Raw genomic sequence first — 23,861 nt, 5'->3', positions numbered from 1 at the left:
AAGATTTCATTCTCTATGTGATAATAATTCTTCAACTCACCAATATCTAGTGTTTCTAAAGTGCATTTAAGATTCTGAAATACTCTTTACATGCAGTATTATACATGGTGGTGAAGTTTCAAAGCACCCCTTTAAAGTTATGCAACCTATCACACACTAGAAGGTTAGTCCTCTTGACATTACAGTGTCCTCTTGACATTACAGTATATAACTGCAATTAAAGAATATTTCCATTAAAAAAAACAAAACTTTCAGAGAAACGACTGGGATGTCAGGAAGGTATCTATTCATCCTTATGTTACCTGCCAGACAAGAGGATTAAAGACTCCTATTTGCTGCAGCTTAAGACAAAGGCTGAGGGCTCTAAGGAAGTAGGAAGTGAAAAATGAGGAGAAAGAGAGCTGCTCTCTGGCCAGTACAGACGTTCAACAGCACTCCTCAGTTCCAAACCAATCTCCCCTTTCTTTCTCACCCAGACCAACCCCTACCATCCATCTGCTACCATGTCCTCTGCTTGTGTTGCTGCTAATCAACTTTCTCTCCTTCCAGCCCCAAGAATAGGGTCTCTCTTACCCTTCTACTTATAAAGGAAGCCATAAGTCCTGTGAGGATTAAAAAAAATTTAGTGCTAATAAACCCAAGGAAACAGTATAGAATACAAAATAAGAAAAAGGCTATTACTTCTCAAACATATTTTCATTTAGATCCAAAAAGAACACACAGAAACAGAATAATGCAGATTCTTTGGGTTCATAAAGAAGGACCAAAAAGAGACACATGTACAGTTTAGAGATGAACCTAAACTATATTATTGTGAATATATCCAAGGTGCCAGGGCAGCAGCTATATGCCAGTGATTCTCAACCTTTCTCTCCAGCTCCACCCTGAGTAACAGTGGCTGACTAAAGGAATGACACAATGCAGGGAGGGGGAATTTTCTGTCAACCAATAGCAGCTCTATGGTAAGGAGATGCGACACAATTAAAAGGACCAAGAAATGAGAGTAGGCAGCTTCCTAAGAGGTGACAATAAGATCAGCGCTTGGGGTATACACGCAGGAAAGAGTCGCAAGTCTTACCTTGTCAGCTACACGGCTATTACACCAGACCCTGAACCTACTGCAGCACTGGGAAAAGTTAAAAAGCAGAGACAAGGAAAAGGAAAGTATAACTCTAAGGCAGGCAGAAAAAGAGGTTTTCTGGGGGGAGAGGTGGGAGGGGACACAGAGGTCACAAGCTACCATCACCTCATTCCCAAACTAATTAATGGTCATTAGTTTGTGAAGGATACACATGAAGGATGAATGAATTTTAAACATCTAAATGGGGTGGGGGAAGGTCTGGGGTCTGTTTCTGTAAATGGCAGAATAGATAAGTTGGACCAACCTTCCTGTAGAAAACCAGAAAATCTGGACAAAACATTTTTTTTAACTCTTGGAAGGTATCAAAGAGCTATCAAGAAAATAAGAAACCACAAGGCCATGATAGGGAGAAGACAGAAACCCAGAGACATGAGCTCAGCATCTGAGGCTGCTTTCCCATAGAGGCATCTGCCCATTCCAAAAGAGGATAACAAAGACAGAAGCCAGACATATCTTTCAGGATCCCTGAGGATAAAAATAAGAGCTCATGGCCTATCAAGGAGAGGATGGAGTCCTGCTAAATCAACCAGGCTCTGAGTTGGGATTCTTAAAAACTACCTGCTAAAAAGTAAGGGTGAACTAGAAAAAAACAGCCATCATACAGTTTAGGTCCCGATTTACAATGATCTAAACCCATGACTGGGCTGAAGTAATCTCAGTTACTAGTTGTCCTAGACTAATGCGTATTGGAAGCAAATATTAAATCCTCTCTGGAGGAAGAAAAACAATACCCAGATCTTCAAATTATGTCTATAGTTTTATATACAATTTGTGTTATTACAAATCACCAGGCATACAAAGAGATAACATATATTCAAAAAACAAACAACAAAAAATAGATAATAGAAATAACTAGCAATTATTGGACATGGGCTTCAAAGTAATTACACTAAGTATGCAGACGGAAATAGAACACAAAATTATTTCAGAAAATTGGAAACTATAAAAAAGAAACAAACTGAAAAGTAATTAAAATTAAGAACTAAGAAAAAAATTTTTTAAGTCAGTAGATGGGTTTAGTAGTAGGTTAGATGAAGAAATAATTAAAACAGATAATTGAACAGGAACAATACTTAAGAAGTTGATGACTGAGAATTTTCCACAAATTCCAAAAGCTTTACAAATCCCAAGTACCAAAAACACATAGAAAACCTCATGTAGGTACATCAAAAAATATTGCTTAAAAACCAAAAAGTATATTTTATAAGCAATCCAACAAAGACATATATTGGAAAAAACAGCAAAACTGACAGCCGCCTTCTCAACAAAAACAAAGGAAGCCAGAAAACAAAAAATTAAGTTAAATTTTAACAGGTATTCCACAAGGAGAAAGATGAGGGGATTCAAGAAGGATAAAAAGCAACAGAACAGGTAAATATATGGGTAAATCTAAATGAATACTACTAAAAACAACAGCAACAATGCCTTACATGGTTTAAAATATACACAGAATCAAAATACACTATAGCAGCACAGGTGAGAAGGGGTAAATAGAATTAAAAGGGCTTAAGAGCCTTATACTGTCTGGAAAGTGAATTACTCATTTATATTGGAGTTGAATGTTCAATAATGCATCTTAAAATCTCTACAGTAACCACTAAAAGAACAGTAAAATACTGAATCAAAGTAACAGAAAGAAAAATAAAATAAATAAAAATAATTCAAAAGAGAGCAAGAAAAGAATATAAACAAATAGAAAGCATTAATCAGGTGCTAATTAAATATGAGTATCAGTATTGACATACATAAGAGTTTCACTGGGGAGAAATACATGTTGCTTAAACATGACCAAGATGATCACGATGGTGTGATCAATCACCTAGAGCCAGATATCCTGGAATGTGAAGTCAAGTGGGCCTTAGAAAGCATCACTATGAACAAAGCTAGTGGAGGTGATGGAATTCCAGTTGAGCTATTTCAAATTCTGAAAGATAATGCTGTGAAAGTGCTTCACTCAATATGCCAGCAAATTTGGAAAACTCAGCAGTGGCCACAGGACTGGAAAAGGTCAGTTTTCATTCCAGTCCCAAAGAAAGGCAATGCCAAAGAATGCCCAAACTACCACACAATTGCACTCATCTCACACGCTAGTAAAGTAATGCTCAAAATTCTCCAAGCCAGGCTTCAGCAATATGTGAACCGTAGACTTCCAGATGTTCAAGCTGGTTTTAGAAAAGGCAGAGGAACCAGAGATCAAATTGCCAACATCCGCTGATCATCGAAAAAGCAAAAGAGTTCCAGAAAAACATCTATTTCTGCTTTATTGACTATGCCAAAGCCTTTGACTGTGTGGATCACAATAAACTGTGGAAAATTCTGAAAGAGATGGGAATACCAGAGCACTTGACCTGCCTCTTGAGAAACCTATATGCAGGTCAGGAAGCCAACAGTTAGAAATGGACATGAAACAACAGACTGGTTCCAAATAGGAAAAGGAGTACGTCAAGGCTATATATTGTCACCCTGCTTATTTAACTTATATGCAGAGTATATCATGAGAAACGCTGGGCTGGAAGAAGCTCAAGCTGAAATCAAGATTGCCAGGAGAAATATCAATAACCTCAGATATGCAGATGACACCACCCTTATGGCAGAAAGTGAAGAGGAACTAGAAAGCCTCTTGATGAAAGTGAAAGAGGAGAGTGAAAAAGTTGGCTTAAAGCTCAACATTCAGAAAACTAAGACCATGGCATCTGGTCCCATCACTTCATGGGAAAAAAGATGGGGAAACAGTGGAAACAGTGTCAGACTTTATTTTGGGGGGCTCCAAAATCACTGCAGATGGTGACTGCAGCCATGAAACTAAAAGACACTTACTCCTTGGAAGGAAAGTTATGACCAACCTAGATAGCATATTCAAAAACAGAGACATTACTTTGCCAACAAAGGTCCATCTAGTCAAGGCTATGGCTTTTCCAGTGGCTGTGTATGGATGTGAAAGTTGGACTGTGAAGAAAGCTGAGCGCCGAAGAGTTGATGCTTTTGAACTGTGGTGTTGGAGAAGACTCCTCAGAGTCCCTTGGACTGCAAGGAGATCCAACCAGTCCATTCTAAAGGAGATCAGTCCTGGGTGTTCTTTGGAAGGACTGATGCTCAAGCTGAAACTCCAGTACTTTGGCCACCTCTTGTGAAGAGCTGACTCACTGGAAAACTCTGACGCTGGGAGGGATTGGGGACAGGAGGAGAAGGGAACGACAGAGGATGAGATGGCTGGATGGCATCACCGACTTGATGGACAGGAGTTTGGGTGAACTCCGGGAATTGGTGATGGACAGGGAGGCCAGGTGTACTGCAATTCATGTGGTCGCAAAGAGTTGGACACAACTGAGAGACTGAACTGAACTGAACTGAAAGGAGACACACATTAAATAAAGGAGCCAAACAGGTTGAAAATAAAAGGATAGTAACAGATGGACCTTGCAGACAGACCTAATTAAAAGAAAACTGGTACAACTATGTTACTATCATACAAAAGAGACCTATGACAAAAAGCATTACCAGATATGATAAAAGGTTTGACTCACCACTAAGCTATAACAATTCTAAATGTTATGTGCCTATTTAGTCTCAAAACACATAAAATGAAAGTTGACAAAGCTACAAAGGATAAATAAGACAAATCTATAACACAGTGGGAGATTCCAACCCAATTATCTCAGTAACTGACAGAATATTCAGACAAAATAATTAAATATGATCCTACTTGATATATATAAAATACAACGACCAAAAAAAAGCAAACTACGTTCTTTTTAAGTGTACATGAAATGTTTGCCAAAGGTGTCCATAGCCCGATCCACAATGCAAATCTGAACAAACTTCAATACTGAAAATATTTTCATACTGGGAGAAATCAATAATAAAATGGTAACTAGGAAATCCTCATACTTTTGGAAATGAAGAATTCTATTTCAAAAGAGTCAAAAGAGCAAAGGAGAAATCAAAATGATTTTTTTTTTAAGTATTTTGAAGTAAAGAATAATACAGATACAACACATCAAAACTTACGGGATGCAGCTAAGAAGTCAGGACTTGGAAGGAGTGTAGATTTGAATATATTAGATGCATATATTAAAAGCATGTATTAGAAAATCTAAACAAGTCACACAGACTCAAACTTACATAACCAAATCAATTTCAGTTTTAAACACAAAAACATATCCTACCCTTCACAGTTCTTTCACAGTGTACCTTCTGCATACTGGATTAACAAATAAATGATCCAAACATTCTAAGAAAGAAGATGCAACTACCTGTATAAAAACATTACATCTACTGGTGAGGTCTTCGGCAAATTTATCCATTCTCTGCTCTTTAGATAAAATAGATTCCATTTTCATCATCCATGAACTCACAAAGACGTAGTAAGACTGTACATCTCTAACAAAGGAAAATATTGAGGTTATTCAGCACAGGAAAGAAAATTTACTTCCATTTCTTCTTCTGGCTACAATAAAATATTTCCTGGCAGCAGTCAATTCATCTTTCAGATTTTTTTTCCCAGATTTTCGAAATATACATGTTATACATACACACATAATTTACTTAAGCAACAAATATTCACTGAATGTCTATACAGGCCAGGCACTGTTTTTCAGTACTAAAAACAAAAAACAGCAGTAAACAAAACAGACAAAAATCTCTGCTCCCATGAAGCTTACATTCTAGAAAGAAGAGCTGTGCAATAAAGCAATCAGTAACTTAACTCTGAGATGTCAGATATGTGCTACGGAAAAAATACAGCAGGGAAAAGTGACTGGGGCAGCAAGTATAATTTTAAACACAGTGATCAAAGTAGCCTTATTGAAAAAGTGATTGTGAGCCAAGATTTGAAGGAGATAAATAAGTAATCCATGCAAATATTCAACAGATGAGAATTTTAGGAAAGTAATCAACAAATGCAATCATCTCAAAACAGAAGAGTGTGCGCCATGCTCAAGTACTAAAAGAAGTCAGGATGACTGAAGAGCAGAGAGGAGGGGTGAGAACAGAAAAGGAGATCAGAGATACACAGGGTGAGTGGGTTGGAGGAACAGGTAAAGTGGAGAGTAGAAAGGGATTGTATAAGGCCTGGTAAGGACTTCAGTGGAAAGCCTCTGAAGTTGCTCAGTCGTGTGCAACTCTTTGCAATCCCATGGACTGTAACTTACCAGGCTCCTCCATCCATGGAATTTTCCAGGCAAGAGTACTGGAGTGGGTTGCCATTTCCTTCTCCAGGGGATCTTCCTGACCCAGGGATCGAACCTGAGTCTCCCACATTGCAGGCAGATGCTTTACCTTCTGAGCCACCAGGGAAGACCCCCTTTAGACTCAACCTTGTTGGTACCAGGGACCGGTGTTACGGAAGATGATCTTCCCACAACCTGGGGGAGCTGGGGTGAATGGTTATGGGATGATGCAAGCACAGTGCATTTACTGTGCACTTTATTTCTATTATTATATCAGCTCCACCTCAGGTCATCAAGGCATTAGATCCTGAAGGTTGGGGATACCTGCGAGCGGATTTGAGCAGACTGACCTACTCTAACTCTGAGGAGGATCAGAATCACTTTGGTTGGCATACTGAAAATAAACTATATAGGGGACAATGGCAAAAGCAGGAAAACCACTTAGGAAGTTCCTGTGATAATGCAGAGGAAAGGAGATGACAGCCAGAACCAGAATGAAGTATTTAGAATCTGAAAATTAAAGCTAACATTTACTGAATGCTTACTAAATATCCAATCACTGTTAAAAGCACTTTACACAAATTAACTCATTCCATCCTCACATTAACCTTGTGAGGTAACTAACATATTACGATCTCCATTTTACAGAACAGGAAATTGACAAACAGGGAAATTAAGTAATGGGCCCAACATCATACTAGTACTCAGCTGAGCCAGGACTTAAGCCCAAATCTAGGAAACTGTCCCAACCTCGAAAAGCTGAATCAGTAATAAAATTCTAAGCAGGTTGCTTATTAACACTACATCACTCTATCAAAGCATATCAAATCACTCAAGATGAGAACTTTCAGGGGCACAACTATTTAAGGTATACTCTTTTATTTTAAAAACAATAAATTAATTTCAATTGATTCTATGTGTTTTAAGGAGGTGAAACCTCACCATCAAATCTGAGAAAAATTATTTCTGCTGAGCCAGGATTCCATTAAACAAACACCACCAACAATTGCACTCTGCCTCAAATGGTGCTAAAATTTATTATTTGACTTGTGGATAATTTGATTTAAAAGTCTGGAACACAGATAAAGGGCCAAATCCCAGGGCAACGCCTCCACTTTGAGGAGGAGAATATGATCAGGACTCAAGCAGGACTCCTCTCTCCCGGGCTTTACTTCAGTGTTGTGAATTTGAGGTTTCTTTGGCAGTTATGACAATGAAAAAGACACTGCCCCCTTCAGCTCAAAGGAGCTCTGCAATGACTGTGTAGGTATATTTTTGAAACAAAAGAATTTAGAAACATTAAAATGTTATCATATGGGGGGAGGGAATCCTTGAAAGTCAACTTATTTTTCACTTAAGAAGACTCAGTTCCTACAGCACCTTGGACTGACAGTCCTCTGTGTTCTGCCGGTCAGCTCTGGTGTAAGGTCATTACTCCTCAGGGCAGCTTACACAACTCTGCTGCAAAGGCTCAGAGCAGGCTGGGCACGGGTCTGCCTGGCCTCTCTGACATGTACCTAGCTGTGTGCCCTGGCAACATTCATTTCTCTAAGTCTCATTTTCCTTACCTGAAAATGGGATGAAAATAGTACTTTATAGTAGTGTTAAGGGCTTGCGCTCTAGAGGTAAACTCCCAGCTCCGCCACATTAGTTGTTTAAATTTGAATAACGTCACTCTCTCTCTATCTCAATTTTCTCACTTATAAAATGGCCATAACAACAGTACCTACCTCACAGGATTTTCTGATGATTAAAAAAGACGACACATATGAAGTTCCTGGAATATACTGGCTTATTGAAAGCACAGGGTAAATATTAGTTGTGATTTTACAATTTCCCATATGAGAAGATTGTTACAGGGTTTATGTAAGACTGTGTTTAAATCCTTTAGCAGAAGGCCTACTGCTGCTGCTGCTGCTGCTAAGTCGCTTCAGTCGTATCTGACTCTGCGACCCCACAGACGGCAGCTCACCAGGCTCCCCTGTCCCTGGGATTCTCCAGGCAAGAATACTGGAGTGGGTTGCCTAGAACAAGCTTAAAAATGTTGGCAATTACTATTAATATCTGCCATGTTCATCTTTTGGTTCTGACTGAACTTCTGAAGACACAGGAATTAAATCTGTTCCCTATTCAATCTGAACGCCCTCCAAATATTTAAAGAAAATACATCATTCTTCAGATTTCTCTTTTAAAGGTCAAACCATATAGAGACTTTTCCACCGAGTCTTCAAAGGTCATGGTTCTCAGATCTAACATCCTGATCGGCTTCATCCACGGATGCTGCACTCTGTGGCCCTCTTAAAATGTGGCACCACCAAACACTAATTATGTGACCAGTAAAAATTCAATGCAACTATCAATTCCCCTAGCCTAGACATGGCAACTCATTTCCAAAATTTGGGTATAATTATTAATGTAATCTAAATATAAACTGACATTTTTAGCAATTGTATTGCATTGTTAAAGAACGTTAAGCCTCCGATAACAAAAATATCCAAATCTTTTTTTAAGATTACTGCTAATAAATCTGATTCCTGTCTCTCCATCCTACTGAATTCATCTCCGTTAATATAACCCCAAACTTATGTCTTCATCTCTCAACTCTGTCTTAGCATGTATTGGAGAGCCCTGAAATCTCTGCCCTGAGTAGTCCTGCCTGAATTGAGTTGCTATCACTCTCCATGACTTTAATCACAGGACCTGACTTGGGAGTACTAAAAGATGCTTTAGGGGATCTCATACATTCCAAACATACTCCTCCTTTCCCACTGTACGGGAGTGATGCAACTTCCCCCTCAACAGTGAAGATCAACACAAAGTGGGTAGTTTTCCATAGTATCATATAACTACATTACAGATTAAAAACCGTGATCAGTACCGGGCCAGTGGCAAAGTCCCATGACACCTCACTTAAAATCTTCATCTAGGTCAACATAAAATTTTAGCACTATACTCCAGGGAGAATGCAATATACTCCAGTGAGTAAACTTAACTGTTGAGCCACATGATGAGAACACGTGAGTTCATTATACCGTTTTCTCTATTTTGTGCATATTTCAAATTTTACATAGGAAAAGAAGCTAAAAGATGTAAATATTAGAAGAAACTAGGAGTTAAAGTATTCTTTTAGGGAACAGGACTAAGGTATAGGGGGCAATTCAGCAGAGGACAATTATTTTTCCCTTTGAACCTTTAGTACTTTTTAACTTCTTAAATACAGGCATACATTACTTTCATAAAAATAAAAACAGGATGGCATCAATCTTGCAAAAATCAACACTGAAGCACGTACACACGATGTTCTTAATTCATCAAATGGCATCTACTGCAGCAACTTCACGTCACACACACAAACTATGTAATGCACCTGCTAAAAAGACATGTGTGTGTATATGTGAGGGTACGCACATGTACATGTATTTCCATAATGCATAATCTGTCCACATCGTAAGCTGAGGTTTACGCCTACAACATTTAAAACAAGAACACACTCCTAGAAAATAAATCTCGGAGAGACTGCCCAGCCTCTTCTCTGGTAATGAGTAACTATGTTTGATCTTATAATTCAAATGCTTTCCATATATTCAGAATCAGTGTAAGAGTTAAAATATAAAATATCTAAGTAGTTTCATTATGGATACTTATAAAACCTACTTGGTAAGTGACTGTGCTTTCTGCTGTAGGAAAGTATCTCTGTGTATTTTAATGGCCTGAAGACTTTTTTTGTCCAGAAGTTTGGCAGCTGCTGGTATTTTCTGGATCAAAAAATTATCAGGAAACCAAATAATATTAGCAGTTAGAGTGATGGCTGGTACCTGAAACAGGAAATATAATAAAGGGGGAAATCATTAAATGCAGGCTAAATAATGAACTGTTTAATAGTCCGACAACAGGCAAAGGAAGACAGTTTATTTCAAGAAAAATAATGATAAAAAGACCCTCATTAATGTGAAAAAATTACGTTAACATGGCACAGAATTCAGGGCAAGGCATTCCTGTACCTGGTGTGGAGCATGACATTAATTTTATTCTGCCTAAATATTAAACAACATACACAACATACACAAACACACTCATGGATTTTCAGATGAACAAAAATATGTAAAAATTAAACAGAAACTTGAATCGTTACGACCTTTACTCTCACTTTATATTAGTGAAAAAATGCAGAATACATATCCAAGATGGCTGGGTTCTCATGGTCAATGTACCTGATTCTACATAATGTTTAAATTTTCAACTCTGAAATCAGGCGCCACACCATGGAAACAGCAAAGACAGAAAAAAAAATTATCTCATATTTTTCCTACTTCAATAATGGGAATGAATGACAAAAAGAAGGAAAAGAAAGAGAAGAGATAAAAGTAGTAATAGGAAGTTAATGTACAGGAAAAGATCCAGAAAAGCACCTACTAATCTGTATTTATATGATGCGGAATTATGGGGTATTTTCATGTACAATGTTACTTATTTTTGGACAGCTTAGTTTTTTAAATGAATATTATACTATTAGTTTTATAATTATTATTACAAAAATTATCATTTTTGTAAGCAGGAATAAAACACATTTTAAAATATCTAGTTTTATCCAAAATCTTTTCCATCTATTCAAATTGAAAAAAAACAGAAGTTACAAATTCTTACCTTCTTACAAATGTCCAATAAAGACTTGTAAAACTTCTTATCAACAGTTCGAAAAATTTGAAAGTGCAATACAAAGAGTCCACAAACTCCCACATACTTGTCTCTCTGATCAATTTCAGAAGGTTCTCCTTATAAAACATGAGAGAAAAAGAGTATACTTATAGTTCTGCTTTAAAGGAAATGAAAACTTTACAAACAAAAAAAAGAATGCGTTTTACATTACCAAGTCTGGCTTCTACATTTGCAAAAATTGAGCGAATACTATGTGCAAATTCTTCAGCAAAAGTGCTATTTTTCGACACAGATACTCCTCCATTGAGAGAGTCAAACTGCTGTTCTATACAGGCCTACACAGAAAACGTTTAGAGAAATTTAGACTCTCATAAGTTATATGACTTAATATGCTATGAAACAGAATTAAATATAGTGATAAAACCCTACATTCATCATTTTAATTTTACTAACATTGAGGCTCAAGTTTTCAATCTAATCCAATATCTAAATCTTTCTGAATGGGAAATGTATATATACTTATATATTTGAGCACCAGTTATGTGAAAGGAATAAAACAGAACTGAAAATCTATATCCTACAAGAAGGGACACAGTGGTGCTTGGTGATACACAGAAGGTGTATCTGATGAAGCATGGGAAAGCATGCTTTATTATTCTAATTTACACTTTTAAGAAGAGACTTTATTTTTTCTGGTTACAATTACTCTCCTAGCACTTTATTACATCATGTGTAGAAATGGCTCCTGGAAAAAGAATCAATGTAAAAAATTCTTCTAAAATTAATGGATTTGTAGTTACATTGGTATAAACAAGAGCTGTGATCATTCTGTAAAAACTCTGACCATCTAAAATATAAATTAAAGGTAACCTTGAAATAGATCTTTAAATGGAATATACAGTTGAACCTTGAACAAGTCAGGGTCAAATCACATATAATTTATTGCTAGCCCTCTGTATCCACAGTTCCTCTCCATACTTGGATTCAACCAACTATGGACTGTGTAATACTATAGTGTTTACTATTGAAAACTATCCATATATAAGTGGACCCGTGCAGTTCAAACCCATGCTGTTCAAGGGTGTACTGTAATGCAACTTCTGGTGAACACTACCAAAGCAGTGCCATCTAACAGAACTTCCTCTGATAATGGAAATGTTTTATGTATGTGCTGACTGGTATGACTGTTAGCCACAGCTGACTTTCCCCGCCGTTTTACTGAGATATCACTGGCATGTAACATACATAAGTTTAAGGTGTGAGGGCTTCCCTGTGGCTCAGCAGCAAAGAATCTGCCTGCCAATGCAGGAGATGTGAGTTTGATCCCTGAGCCGGGAAGATCCCCTGGAGAAGGACGGCAACCTACTCCAGTATTCTTGCCTGGAGAATCCCATGGACACAGGAGCCTGGAGGGCTACAGTCCATGGGGTTGCAAAGAGTCAGACACGACTGAGCACACACACAAGTGTGATAATTATATTACATGTGGCTATTAGCATTTGAAATGTTGCTAGTATGGCAGAGGGTGATTTATTTTAATTTAAATAGCTACATGTGGTTAGAAGCTACCTGAATTGTATAGATCCAAATTATATTCCCTGTGTAGGAAGAATTAAAACAGACTTTTAAGAGGCTGTTTCACAGATCTAAAATCTAGAGATTAACAACAAAAAAATGCTTGACAAACAACTGTTTATATACTAATCCTCGAACAGTTCTATCCTTTTACATAATTTAAAAAAAACTTTATCCCAAATATAACCAGTATGCTGTTAATTTCATTAGCTACTAGATACTGACATAATTATATTTTACAACATAATCAATGTTTCAAGCTTAAGCACTTTTAAAGAAAAATACAGTCACAACAGTATGTTATAAAAGTGCCTCACTACAATTCTGAGCTGGGTCTACTAACAGAAGCCCGTTTATTACAGTCTGATACAGCTCTCATACCTGAAATATCATTCCATCAAGTAACTGCCCTTCTAGCTTCAGCAAGAACTTTTCAAATGGCTTTAGCTTTTCTTCCTGAATTCCAAACTTTGAAGGATTGTGATGGACAGATTTCAGTAACCTTGTAGAAAAGGAGGAGAAAGACCTTCAATTTGCCAATAAATTCTTATATTAAAACTATTCCCCAAAATCAAAGTTCTATATTTATAATCATTTATTTGACACTACACATTTGAAAATTTGAACAAAAACAATCCTAATATATTTAAATTTCTAATCACATACCTTTTTATATCATTTTCAATTCAGATACCTGGTACTCTCTAGATAAAATTTAGTGAAAACCTAATAGATTGAATAAAATAAAATGCCTTAACTTTAAAAAGTCTGGAATATAAAACAAAATAAAACCAAGCTGAGAATAAATGTTACTTGTATAGAACAAGGAAAATAAACCTGGGTCCTAAAATAGTCAAATTAACATTCACTACACTTTAAGAATTAGGATGCTTTATACAAGTATATCATACTCTCAAAAAGCCCATCTGCAATTAAAAGAATGGTTACTGTCTTCAAAGAAAATCTGAAATGAGATCCTTCTAAATATGTATCTTCAGGTCTCTTAAAGGATCTGTACTATTTATATTTATTTTTTAGTAATACATTAACTGTACAAAGAGAATATTTTAAACATTTTAGTTGGCTCACCTTTTGTACATAGTCCAGTGGTCTTTTAATGTGATGTGATTATCAATAATTTCATCCAGGGTAAGCAAAACTGTTAGCAGCTCTCCCAAGTGCTCATACATAGTCTGCAAAAAAAAACCTTTAATGATTATCATTTAATCACTAGTTAGAAGTTAAGCTTCATGTGGATTTTAAAGTTAAACACACTTGGGATAATTACTAACTTAAAGCAGTGGGAAAGTTAAGCTACAGATGAAACTACTAATCCTCAAGATGGAACAGCCTAAAATTGGAAAACCCTTCACCCAAATTTCATCCTTAATCACATTACTGTAGATTCCCTCAGACCACTTACAGCAGGGGTCCCCAGCCTTCAGATCTAATGCCTGATGATCAGAGACGGAGCTGATGTAATAATAATAAAGAGCACAGTAAATGCAATGTGTTTGGATCATACCCAAACCATCCCTTCACCCCCTTCCCCACCCCTGTGGTCTGTGAACACTGTCTTCCAAAAAAGTGGTCCCTAGTGCCAAAGAGGTTGGGGACCACCGACTTCGAGAGTCTGCACTGGGCCAACACTAGGAAGAGTTACACTCACAGTGGGTCAATAACGCCTCATCAAGTTCACAAATGAGAGAACAAATGCAAAAGAAAGAAAGAAACCCTTTAAGAGCCTTGCAGTAAGTGTAATACTCCCCAATCATATAAATGCCAAAGCAAAATATGCGAAAAATTATTATTTTACGAGTTAAATTACTTTTACCTGAAAATGAACTCCAGTTGTTTCTATAATTTTGGGTGCAATCCTGTAATAAAATAACATCCAAGTTTAAAAGAAAACCTCATTTTTTGGTCACAGTTCATGTTTATTTTAAGGAAAAAGCCTCTTGGAATTTAAAAATGTATTTACTTTTATTTAGGCTTTAGTCACTAAAATTTATGCAACACAAGTTTACTATCATAGTCCACACCCAAGAAGAGAACTAACGTACTCTCCTTGTCTATACCCAACTCAGTGGGTAGGTACATGTCAATACATGGCCCATCTAGTTTGGGATGAAGCAGAGAAATACCAAAACTGATATTCATTTATTTCTAAACTATTAGAATTTCTCAATTTTCAACTAGAATCTTTGCTATCCTACCCAAACTGGCATTTGGAAACTAGTCCTCTCTTCAGTTGGGTTTATTTCTAGAGTTTTCATTCCTACTGAGAAAACAATGCATACAAATGGGATTACACCAAAGTCAAAGCCCCAGGATAATTCAATTTTACTTCCCAGAGACTCAACCTACTCAACAGTAAATAAATTAATACTTATATATTAAAGCACATATAAAATATTCTGCAAGATAGAATACTTTAAAAATTAAATACAAAATTCAAATAAACTTTGTCTTTCTAGGACAGGGCTGTGGTAGAGAGGGGTCTCTGAATCACACACCAGGTTCTATGGCGGGCCGGCGTAGCTATGCTGTCAGTCCCTTCTGCCATGAGAACTTTAGTGAAAAACAGAGCTAAGTACCTGACAGAGCAGAAGCACACGAGAATGGGAAACAACACACTCTTCCACTTTACAAAGAGAGTTAAGATGCAGCATGGTCTAAGAACAACAACAATGAATGGACTGGTGACCGAAAGAATCAGACTGAAACTGCTATGGAATCTTGGCAAATACTTCCTTTGGGCCTCAGTTATCTCTCTTCTCACAACTGAGAACTCCTAATCATACACCTAAACAAAGGTATTTTAAGATTGTAAGTGAGTGGGAAAAAATTAAGTATAAAGTTTTAATCAAATGCAAGATATTACTCTGTGGTGGTTAGGAATACTAATCATGACAATTTGATCATTTTTCTTGATTTAGGGCAATGATATCCAAACTTGGAAGATCATTAGAATTATAGATTATCTAGTCCCCTCTCCCTAAGATTCAGTAATTTAAGTGTCATATGATTCTAATGAGCCAAGAATACTTCAATGTAAAGAAAAGCAATAAGAGAACTCAGTACATTCTATGTTAGCCCTTTTCTCTACAATTAAAGATTATTCTGTCAACATTTTCATTCAGACAGATAATGGGTTCCTGCACCACGGTATAAACTGTCTTCCTAACCTCTGCATTATACACATCACGAGTGTTTAAAACATCACGAGCGTTCAAAAAAAGCTGAGTACGTGAATGAAGGAATGAGTGAATAAATGAGTAAACACACGAAAACCTTTTAAATATTTAGCTAGTTTAAGAAAAGACATTCCCTGCATCTCTATTAAAAATGCAAAATGATTTTTAAAATCCATTACTTGTTACTGATATAGAGGGCAGCCAACTGATGGACTACATTCATCACCACTTCATAGCACCTCGTAACAAAACAAGACAGTTCCTGAAATGACAAGTTGAGTATATGTTACAAGTTGAGTAAATGTCATCATTTCTGACTTTTATGTTAACAACGCTAAACATAAACCAAACTGTTTTCCAGTAAAAATCTCCAGTTAACCTGCAATAAGATTTAAAGCATCCTTCAAGCAATCAGTTATTCACTCACCTCCCACGGTCATTTCTACCTCTTTGCCTCCATAGCATTTCATTCATCCTTGTATTTTAAGTCTTGCTTTCACTGCTCATATAATTCCTAAGTGACAGAGACTGTCTTACTCCTTTGAATAGCCACTGTCCAGTACTGTGGTTAATCTTCAACTGCTTCTCAATTTCTGCCTATTAAATGAACATCTGAATGAATGAAGCTCAAAAGCTGCCAGTTTACAAAGTGTGACAAGGAATGGAAAGGGTCTTCAGAAATCACTCTGAAATAACTTCAAATGTTTATAACCTTTAACCCTACCTATTAACAGGCTTGGCACACATTAAGTGAAATATAGATTTTCCCAGGAATATGTTTGTCATTCTTAAAGAGATGGGAATACCAGACCACCTGACCTGCCTCTTGAGAAATCTGTATGCAGGTCAGGAAGCAACAGTTAGAACCGGACATGGAACAACAGACTGGTTCCAAATGGGAAAAGGAGTACGTCAAGGCTGTATATTGTCACCCTGCTTATTTAATTTATATGCAGAGCCATGAAATTAAAAGACGCTTACTTCTTGGAAGGAAAGTTATGACCAACCTAGACAGCATATTCAAAAGCAGAGACATTACTTTGCCAACAAAGGTTCGTCTAGTCAAGGCTATGGTTTTTCCAGTGGTCGTGTATGGATGTGAGAGTTGGACTGTGAAGAAGGCTGAGCGCCAAAGAATTGATGCTTTTGAGCTGTGGTGTTGGAGAAGACTCTTGAGAGTCCCCTGGACTGCAAGGAGATCCAACCAGTCCATTCTGAAGGAGATCAGCCCTGGGATTTCTTTGGAAGGAATGATGCTGAAGCTGAAATTCCAGTACTTTGGCCACCTGATACGAACAGCTGACTCATTGGAAAAGACCCTGATGCTGGGAAAGATTGAGGGCAGGAGGAGAAGGGGACAACTGAGAATGAGATGGCTGGATGGCATCATCGACTTCATGGATATGGGTTTGGATGGACTCCAGAACTTGGTGATGGACAGAGAGGCCTGGCGTGCTGCAGTTCATGGGGTCGTAAAGAGTCAGACACGACTGAGCAACCGAACTGAATTCACACCTATCTTATTTAGAATCTAATTAAATTTATGGCTGTTCTAAACAATAAGCTCTCTGTGGGCAGAAATGTGTTGGTTTTGTGCACTGCTGTATCCCAAGCACCAATCACAGTTTCTAACATATGCTAGGCTCCCAAAACATTTGTTGAATATATAAAATGGAATTATATGCAGCTGTGAGATCCACAATTTAAATGTTTAAAAGTGAAAATAATGCATTTCAATTTTATTTAAACAGCTCCAGTTATCTCTTATTAAACTTCTATAAATCTAATAAAAGCAAAGCAAAGACTAGAAAACGCAGGACAAATAGAAAACACAAAGCAAAAGGTAGAAATGAGTCCTGGTACATAACAGACTATCTATAAAATACAGAAAAAGAACCAATTAAAACACAGAAATTTTCAGATTATATAAAAAAGCAAAATCCAAATAGATCCAGTTTTAGAGAAATACAACTGAATCATAATGACACTGAAAGGCTAAAAGAATAAAAAAGAATTTTAAAAAAAGAAAATGCTAACTAGAGCTGGGGCAGTGATAGTAGTATCAAATAGATTTTGATTAACATTGGTATAGCTAATTAATATGTATATAATTATATATTATATACATAATTATCACAGTTTAAGAAGGTCATCACACAATAAACAATTCGATTTACTGGGAATTATTAACAATTCTAAACTCATAAGCACCAAATAAAACGTCCTCAAAATAAGAAATGCAAAATTTGACAAAACCGCAAGGAGAAACTGACACATTCACTTCAACCTTGCAGATCAACATTTCTCAGACCCCAGCCCAGCAGGCTTCCTGTTAGGTTTTGTCAACAGGTGGCACTAAAAGGAGACCTAAAGGCAGGAAAGGGACATCCCTTCTATTTCTTGCTGTTTTTATCAACATAATCCAGGCAGGATCAGTTCAACCCAGCAATCACAACTTGCCCCAGGCTCCAGCTTCTTTCAGCACTGCTGCTGCTGCTGCTAAGTCGCTTCAGTCGTGTCCGACTCTGTGCGACCCCATAGACAGCAGCCCACCAGGCTCCCCCGTCCCTGGGATTCTCCAGGCAAGAACACTGGAGTGGGTTGCCATTTCCTTCTCCAATGCATGAACGTGAAAAGTGAAAGTGAAGTCGCTCAGTCGTGTCCGACTCTTAACGACTCCAGAAGCAATATTCAATTTTAAAGTCTACCAGCAGCAGCCAGGCAGCACTGATTCCTCAGAGCTATGATATTAATACTAATTCCTTGGGGCTCCTCCTCCTAGCTTTCAGATTCTAACAACCTGAACCTTTTTCCTTTTTTACCCTACATATAGGGGTGATACTTGCGTCCTCTGGCTTACCTCACTGTTTTTCCTTTCAGCCCTCCAATCCTTATGTAACCGATTCTCTAGATTTAATATATATTCTTCTTTAATTGAAGTACAGTTGACTCACAATATTGTATTAGTTCCAGGTGTACAGCAAAGTGATTTAACAATATATTTTTTTCAGATTCGTTTCCATTAAGGTTAATTAAAAAACCTGAGTACAGTTCCCTGTGCTATGCAGTAGATCACTGCTGTTTACCCACTTTGCGTATAGCAGTGTGTACCTGTTAATCCCGTACTTCTACCTTATCCCTCTTCCCACCTTTCCCCTATGGTGACCGTAAGCTTGTTTTCTATGTCTGTGAGTCTGTTTCAGTTTTGTAAACAAGTTATTTGCATTATTTTTTAGATCCCACACATAAATGATATATTTGTCTTTCTCTACCTTCACTTACAGTATGATAACCTGTAGGTCCAGCCATGTTGCTACAAATGACATTGCTTTATTCTTTTCTGTGGCTGAGTAATATTCCATTGTGTATGTATATACCACATCCTCTTTATCCATTCATCTGTTGACAGGCACTTAGGTTGCTTCCATGTCTCATCGACTGTAAACAGTGTTGTATTACTGGGGTGCACGTTAACTTTTCAAATTAAGAGTTTTCATCTTTTCAGAATATATGCCCGAGAATGGTACTGCTGGACCAAATGGTAGCTCTTTTCAATCTCCCCTTTTGAAGTATCCTGTGTGATACTTGCTTTTGGATTGAACCCTGACTGACACGTACCATCATAGAGGACAACTGCAACAAAATGCTCTCAATTAGGTGAGAAGACCAAAACAAAGTAGTAAAGATATAAAAGATTTGAACATATTAGCATGCCTGATTCAATGAAATACATCAAATATTATATCCAACAGTCAGAAGGTAAGTGGGATTATGGCTACTGTTTCCTGATTTCCAGTTTTTACTTTTACCATATAAGCACTGCTTTTACAACAGGGAGGGGAGAAACAACTTATTTCATTCTTTTGATAAATCAAAAGACCTAGAATAACTTTACACTGTAAAATAAAACTTTACAGTAATGAAAAGTATATCTAAATTGAAACATCTGGTTAAAAGCATCATATGCTGCTGCTTTTAAAACTTCACTCTTGTTCATATATCAGCTTAATGATCTTTCTTAGCCACTTTTTCTATCATAAATTATCTTTTCCTACCAGGTACAAAGTTTAAATTGTTTTAAGAGGCATGGTGATAAACTGTCCATAAATGAAATTATACAAACTTATTTTGATAGCTTATGTCACTAAAAACGCTTTGAAAATCTTTCAGGAATTACAATCTCCTTAAATATAATCCAATGCCAACAAAGTGCCTTACCCTCAGAGTACAATCTCTGAGCATCTGACATTTCAGAACTCTTTTCTGATTACGTGATTTACTCAAACTTTTTTTTGGGGGGGGGGGGGAAAACTCAATAAAAAGTAAAAACCACTTACCTGTAAGAATGAAATAAATCTCCCCATTTGAATTTGACAATCACCTTCCACCATGCTGGAATCTGTAGCTTTAAAAGGCAACATGAAGAATATTTCAAGTTTTTATCTTAAAGTCAATCAACATCAAAAAAGGAAAATGATTTTTATTCATTAGGACATCTTCTAATCTGGACAGTATGAAAAACAGAATTTTACACTAAAGAGAAAAATGAAACAATCATTAATCACACAATTAAAAGCACCAATCTGTCCCACTATTTAATGAATTCAAGGAAAATATTCATCTAGCTATTGTGCTTTGTAATTTATAAAAATATTCACAAATCAATTTTATACAGAATTTGCTGCCGCTTGTTCACTGAGGTTTTCACCTGTTTACTAAACAAAAACACAAAGCAACAAAGAAATGTGACTGTTCACTGCTCAAACTAACACTTTACATGATCATAACAGTCCTAGAATTCAGTTAACTTTGTTTATTTCAAGTACCACAACATTACAATGTGAAATTTTAAAACTTACCTCCTTCTCCATAAAACAAGAGACCATTATAAAACTTAGTTTCAGCCTGTTTAAAAAAATTAAAATAATTTTAAAGGTTGCTATTTTGTTTTTAAATTCCTAGGCTGTCTTCATTATCCTTATTTAATAATACACAGATGACTACATCATACATACAAATTTACTTAACTTCAAAAACTGCTTATAATATAGGTAAATTCAATCTATCTTTAGAATACCGAAGATATTACTGATACTCAAAGTTATTTCTTGATTTCTTTAGCCTTTATCTGACCACTCTAACTGTCCGACATCCTCTCACAAGTTCATGAGAGAAAGCAACCATGTAGTACCAAAAATGTAAAAAAGAAAAATAAATTAAAAAAAAAAAAATCTAAAGAAGAAAAGATGAAGTTTACCATCTACCACTTTCAAAGGCTCATGGGTGAGGAAATGCAAAACATTATAAATTCAAACCTTTTTTATTACCATCTACCAGTTTTAATGGCTCACGGGTGAAGAAACGCAAACCATTAAAAATTCGAACCTTTTTAAAAAAAATCAGTTATATCCAGAAGATCCAGTATATATGACAAGTAATACAGAAGGAATGCAGGCCCAGAATCAAACCATTACTACCAATAAAATGTTGGATGAGTGACACCCTCTTTAAGCTTCAATTTTCTCATCTATTCCTCACGTACCTCCAAGTGGTTATTACTGTTAAGAGGGTTAGCATGGTGTTTGGTAAATAGTACTTAGTGAATGGTCTCATTATTATTGCTAAAATAAATATATAGCTCACCCAATCTTCATGAAATATTTGTGCACACTTACACATATAAAAGCGCATATTTGCTTTTTCATATTTGCTTTTAAATCATGTTTTTAATGTCTTGAAGAATATAAATAATTACCTCATATTTTAATTTCTTGATTTCACAACAAAGTGCAGCATAAACAGTGATGACTTTGTTTAGGACCTAGTTTCATGAGGAAAAATACAAAAGGAAAGAAGTAAATTATAGAAGATAATGAAAGCATTTTAAAAAATAGATTTTTAGGTTTAGGAATCTGTACCTTGTTTTCGGTCTTGATGAGTTCCAAAAGGGAAGACTGTTCATAAGGCAAAAGCTATAGAAACAAAGGAAAATAAATTCCTTTTTAATTTAAAAAAAATCATTAAAATTCTCAATACACAAATTGAGACTAGCTCTATTTCACTGAAAGTTGTGTTAGACCCTGTACTCAGCACCCGTCCCACAGCAGATGGGCACTGCTAACAGGTACAGGATTTCTTTCTGGAGTGGTGACAATGTTCTAAAATTGACTGTGGCACAAGTCTATGGAAACACTACAAACCAAAGAAATTGTATGATACACAAATTACATCTCAGGAAAGTTGCTATTAAAAAGTCAACACTGCTACCTTAGGACAGTTGTCTAGCACATAATAAATGCTTAAAAAATGTTATTATTTGAGTAGTAAGAGGCTACAGTTTCAAAGATGAAACAAAATAGAACAACCTCAAAATGGACCACAGCAGCTTATTTTATATATTAAAAAAATAAAAATTAAAACACTCCCATATTAAGAGCCCCTAAATAGCATAAAGGAGCTTTTGAAAAATCATGGAAATATTCTTTATCTTGACTGGGATATGAGTTACAAGGGGATAGATGTTTGGTAAAATTCACCATACAATATATTTTAAATCTACACACTTTTCTGTATGTAAAATAGTCTTAATAAGAAAACAAAGCCTTAATATGCTATTCCAACCCTCTTCATTTTCTTGATAATGAAAAACAAAAGTCAGCTCAAAGACTGGAGTTTGCATCATTCTTTAAAAAAAAAAAAAAAAACACACACACGCATGGCTTAGAGAAAAGGAAATTAACCATGTTTCTCCAAGTTTCTTTTAGCTCTCTAGACTCCAAATAAAAATATATATCCCATATTTGAACACTGTTTCAAGGCATATATGTTCTGAAAATGTATACGTAAATTAAAAATAAAACAAATTCCAACCTTTAATGCTATAGGATCAAGATTGAAATCCCAAACGTCTCCAATTGAGTCATCCAGTGCATCCTCAATTCTTCTCAATTGAGAGGTATACTCCTCAAGAAATTTCCCATAATTCTTAAGCTGGACTTCAGCATGAATTTCTAAATATAAATTTGAAAAGTTTGTGAAAAGTAATGAATTACAAGACATTTACTTCAAATAATCTCAAAAGTCACAGAAAAGTAGATAGTAAGCATTGTTAATGTATCACCCTGGAATGTCTGGAATTCTTGAAAATAAAGTTCTAAAGTTAAACAGTAATTGAACTTTCTATCTTTTCCAAGTATAATAATAATTGTACATACAGTAGATGGTACTTTAAGAAATCATCTTAAAACTATAACTTTAAAGTACTATGAAAAAGTCACTATACTATTTACCCCATAATCTAAACAATCTGAAAATGCCTTAGACAACTCAATGTCCTAATTCTCTATTTTAATCATAAACAACTACTTTGTGCAAAAAACCTGATTTAGGTGCAAAAATCTGAGCTGTCATAGAAGCAAAATTTTTAACTGTAATGCTTAATTACACAGTAAACTATGCCTAAAAATACACCTAAATATTGTTTTTGAAATGATTTTAGATCTGCTTCATCACAGTATTATTTCTGTAATGCCCCAAATTTATATTGCTAATTTTATATTTATAATGCCCCAAGATATATTGTTTTAATTATCATAATAGAATTGGAAAAGCCAGTAAAGGACACTGAGTACAGAATATTGTGTTGATATTTACAGACTTTACATATTAATAGAGGACTCTAGAAGTCACTGGAATAAACTGGACAAAAAGTTTCCTTACTCATCAAAAATACCTGCTTGTCAATGCAGGAGACGAAAGAGACGTTAGGTTCAAAAAATCCCCTGGAGGAGGGCATGGCAAATCACTCCAGTTTTCTTGCCTGGAGAATCCCATGGACAGAGGAGCCTGGTGGGCTACAGTTCACAGGATCGCAAAGAGTGGGACAAGACTGAAGTGACTCAGCACCATACATTATAATTACTTACTCCAAAGGGAGCAAATTCAACTCCAACTCAGATTCTCTTACTGATGTGAATTACTTTATTCAATTGCTGACTTCTTAAAAAAGTAAAGCTTTTCTCTCCTCAAATTAGCAATGCAAAGCAACTGTAAGTATGTTCCAACTCACTGAAGACCTAGCTTCACATTCTCCCCTATTCTGCAACTAATGTTCAGAATCAGGTG

General features: G+C 36.1%; 1 protein-coding gene across 5 annotated transcripts in view; it reads right to left on the bottom strand.

Annotated features, from left to right (window-relative positions):
* Nucleotides 1-23,861, bottom strand: part of WASHC4 (WASH complex subunit 4) — a 57,617-nt gene that overhangs the window by 31,843 nt on the left and 1,913 nt on the right. For 3 of the 5 annotated variants that reach the window (XR_003034787.2, XM_002687646.7, XM_005206753.5), the window contains exons 2-14: nucleotides 22,608-22,747; nucleotides 21,656-21,709; nucleotides 21,493-21,558; nucleotides 20,597-20,642; nucleotides 20,075-20,142; nucleotides 15,917-15,999; nucleotides 14,375-14,417; nucleotides 13,630-13,733; nucleotides 12,922-13,042; nucleotides 11,177-11,300; nucleotides 10,954-11,081; nucleotides 9,964-10,124; nucleotides 5,395-5,521 (exon numbers count right to left, since the gene is read on the bottom strand). Coding sequence is in view for 4 of the 5 variants with exons in the window: in XM_002687646.7 (XP_002687692.1) it covers nucleotides 5,395-5,521; nucleotides 9,964-10,124; nucleotides 10,954-11,081; nucleotides 11,177-11,300; nucleotides 12,922-13,042; nucleotides 13,630-13,733; nucleotides 14,375-14,417; nucleotides 15,917-15,999; nucleotides 20,075-20,142; nucleotides 20,597-20,642; nucleotides 21,493-21,558; nucleotides 21,656-21,709; nucleotides 22,608-22,747 (1,265 nt within the window). In the remaining variant the exon portion in view is untranslated. Of the gene's footprint in view, nucleotides 1-5,394; nucleotides 5,522-9,963; nucleotides 10,125-10,953; nucleotides 11,082-11,176; nucleotides 11,301-12,921; nucleotides 13,043-13,629; nucleotides 13,734-14,374; nucleotides 14,418-15,916; nucleotides 16,000-19,019; nucleotides 19,235-20,074; nucleotides 20,143-20,596; nucleotides 20,643-21,492; nucleotides 21,559-21,655; nucleotides 21,710-22,607; nucleotides 22,748-23,861 lie in introns of those variants that run through there. The other 2 variants (XM_059886978.1, XM_024992525.2) reach the window with 2 other exon arrangements.

This window comes from Bos taurus, chromosome 5, assembly GCF_002263795.3.
Source record: "Bos taurus isolate L1 Dominette 01449 registration number 42190680 breed Hereford chromosome 5, ARS-UCD2.0, whole genome shotgun sequence".
Taxonomy (NCBI): Eukaryota; Metazoa; Chordata; class Mammalia; order Artiodactyla; family Bovidae; genus Bos; species Bos taurus.
This window is presented reverse-complemented; position numbering and strand designations above follow the sequence as displayed.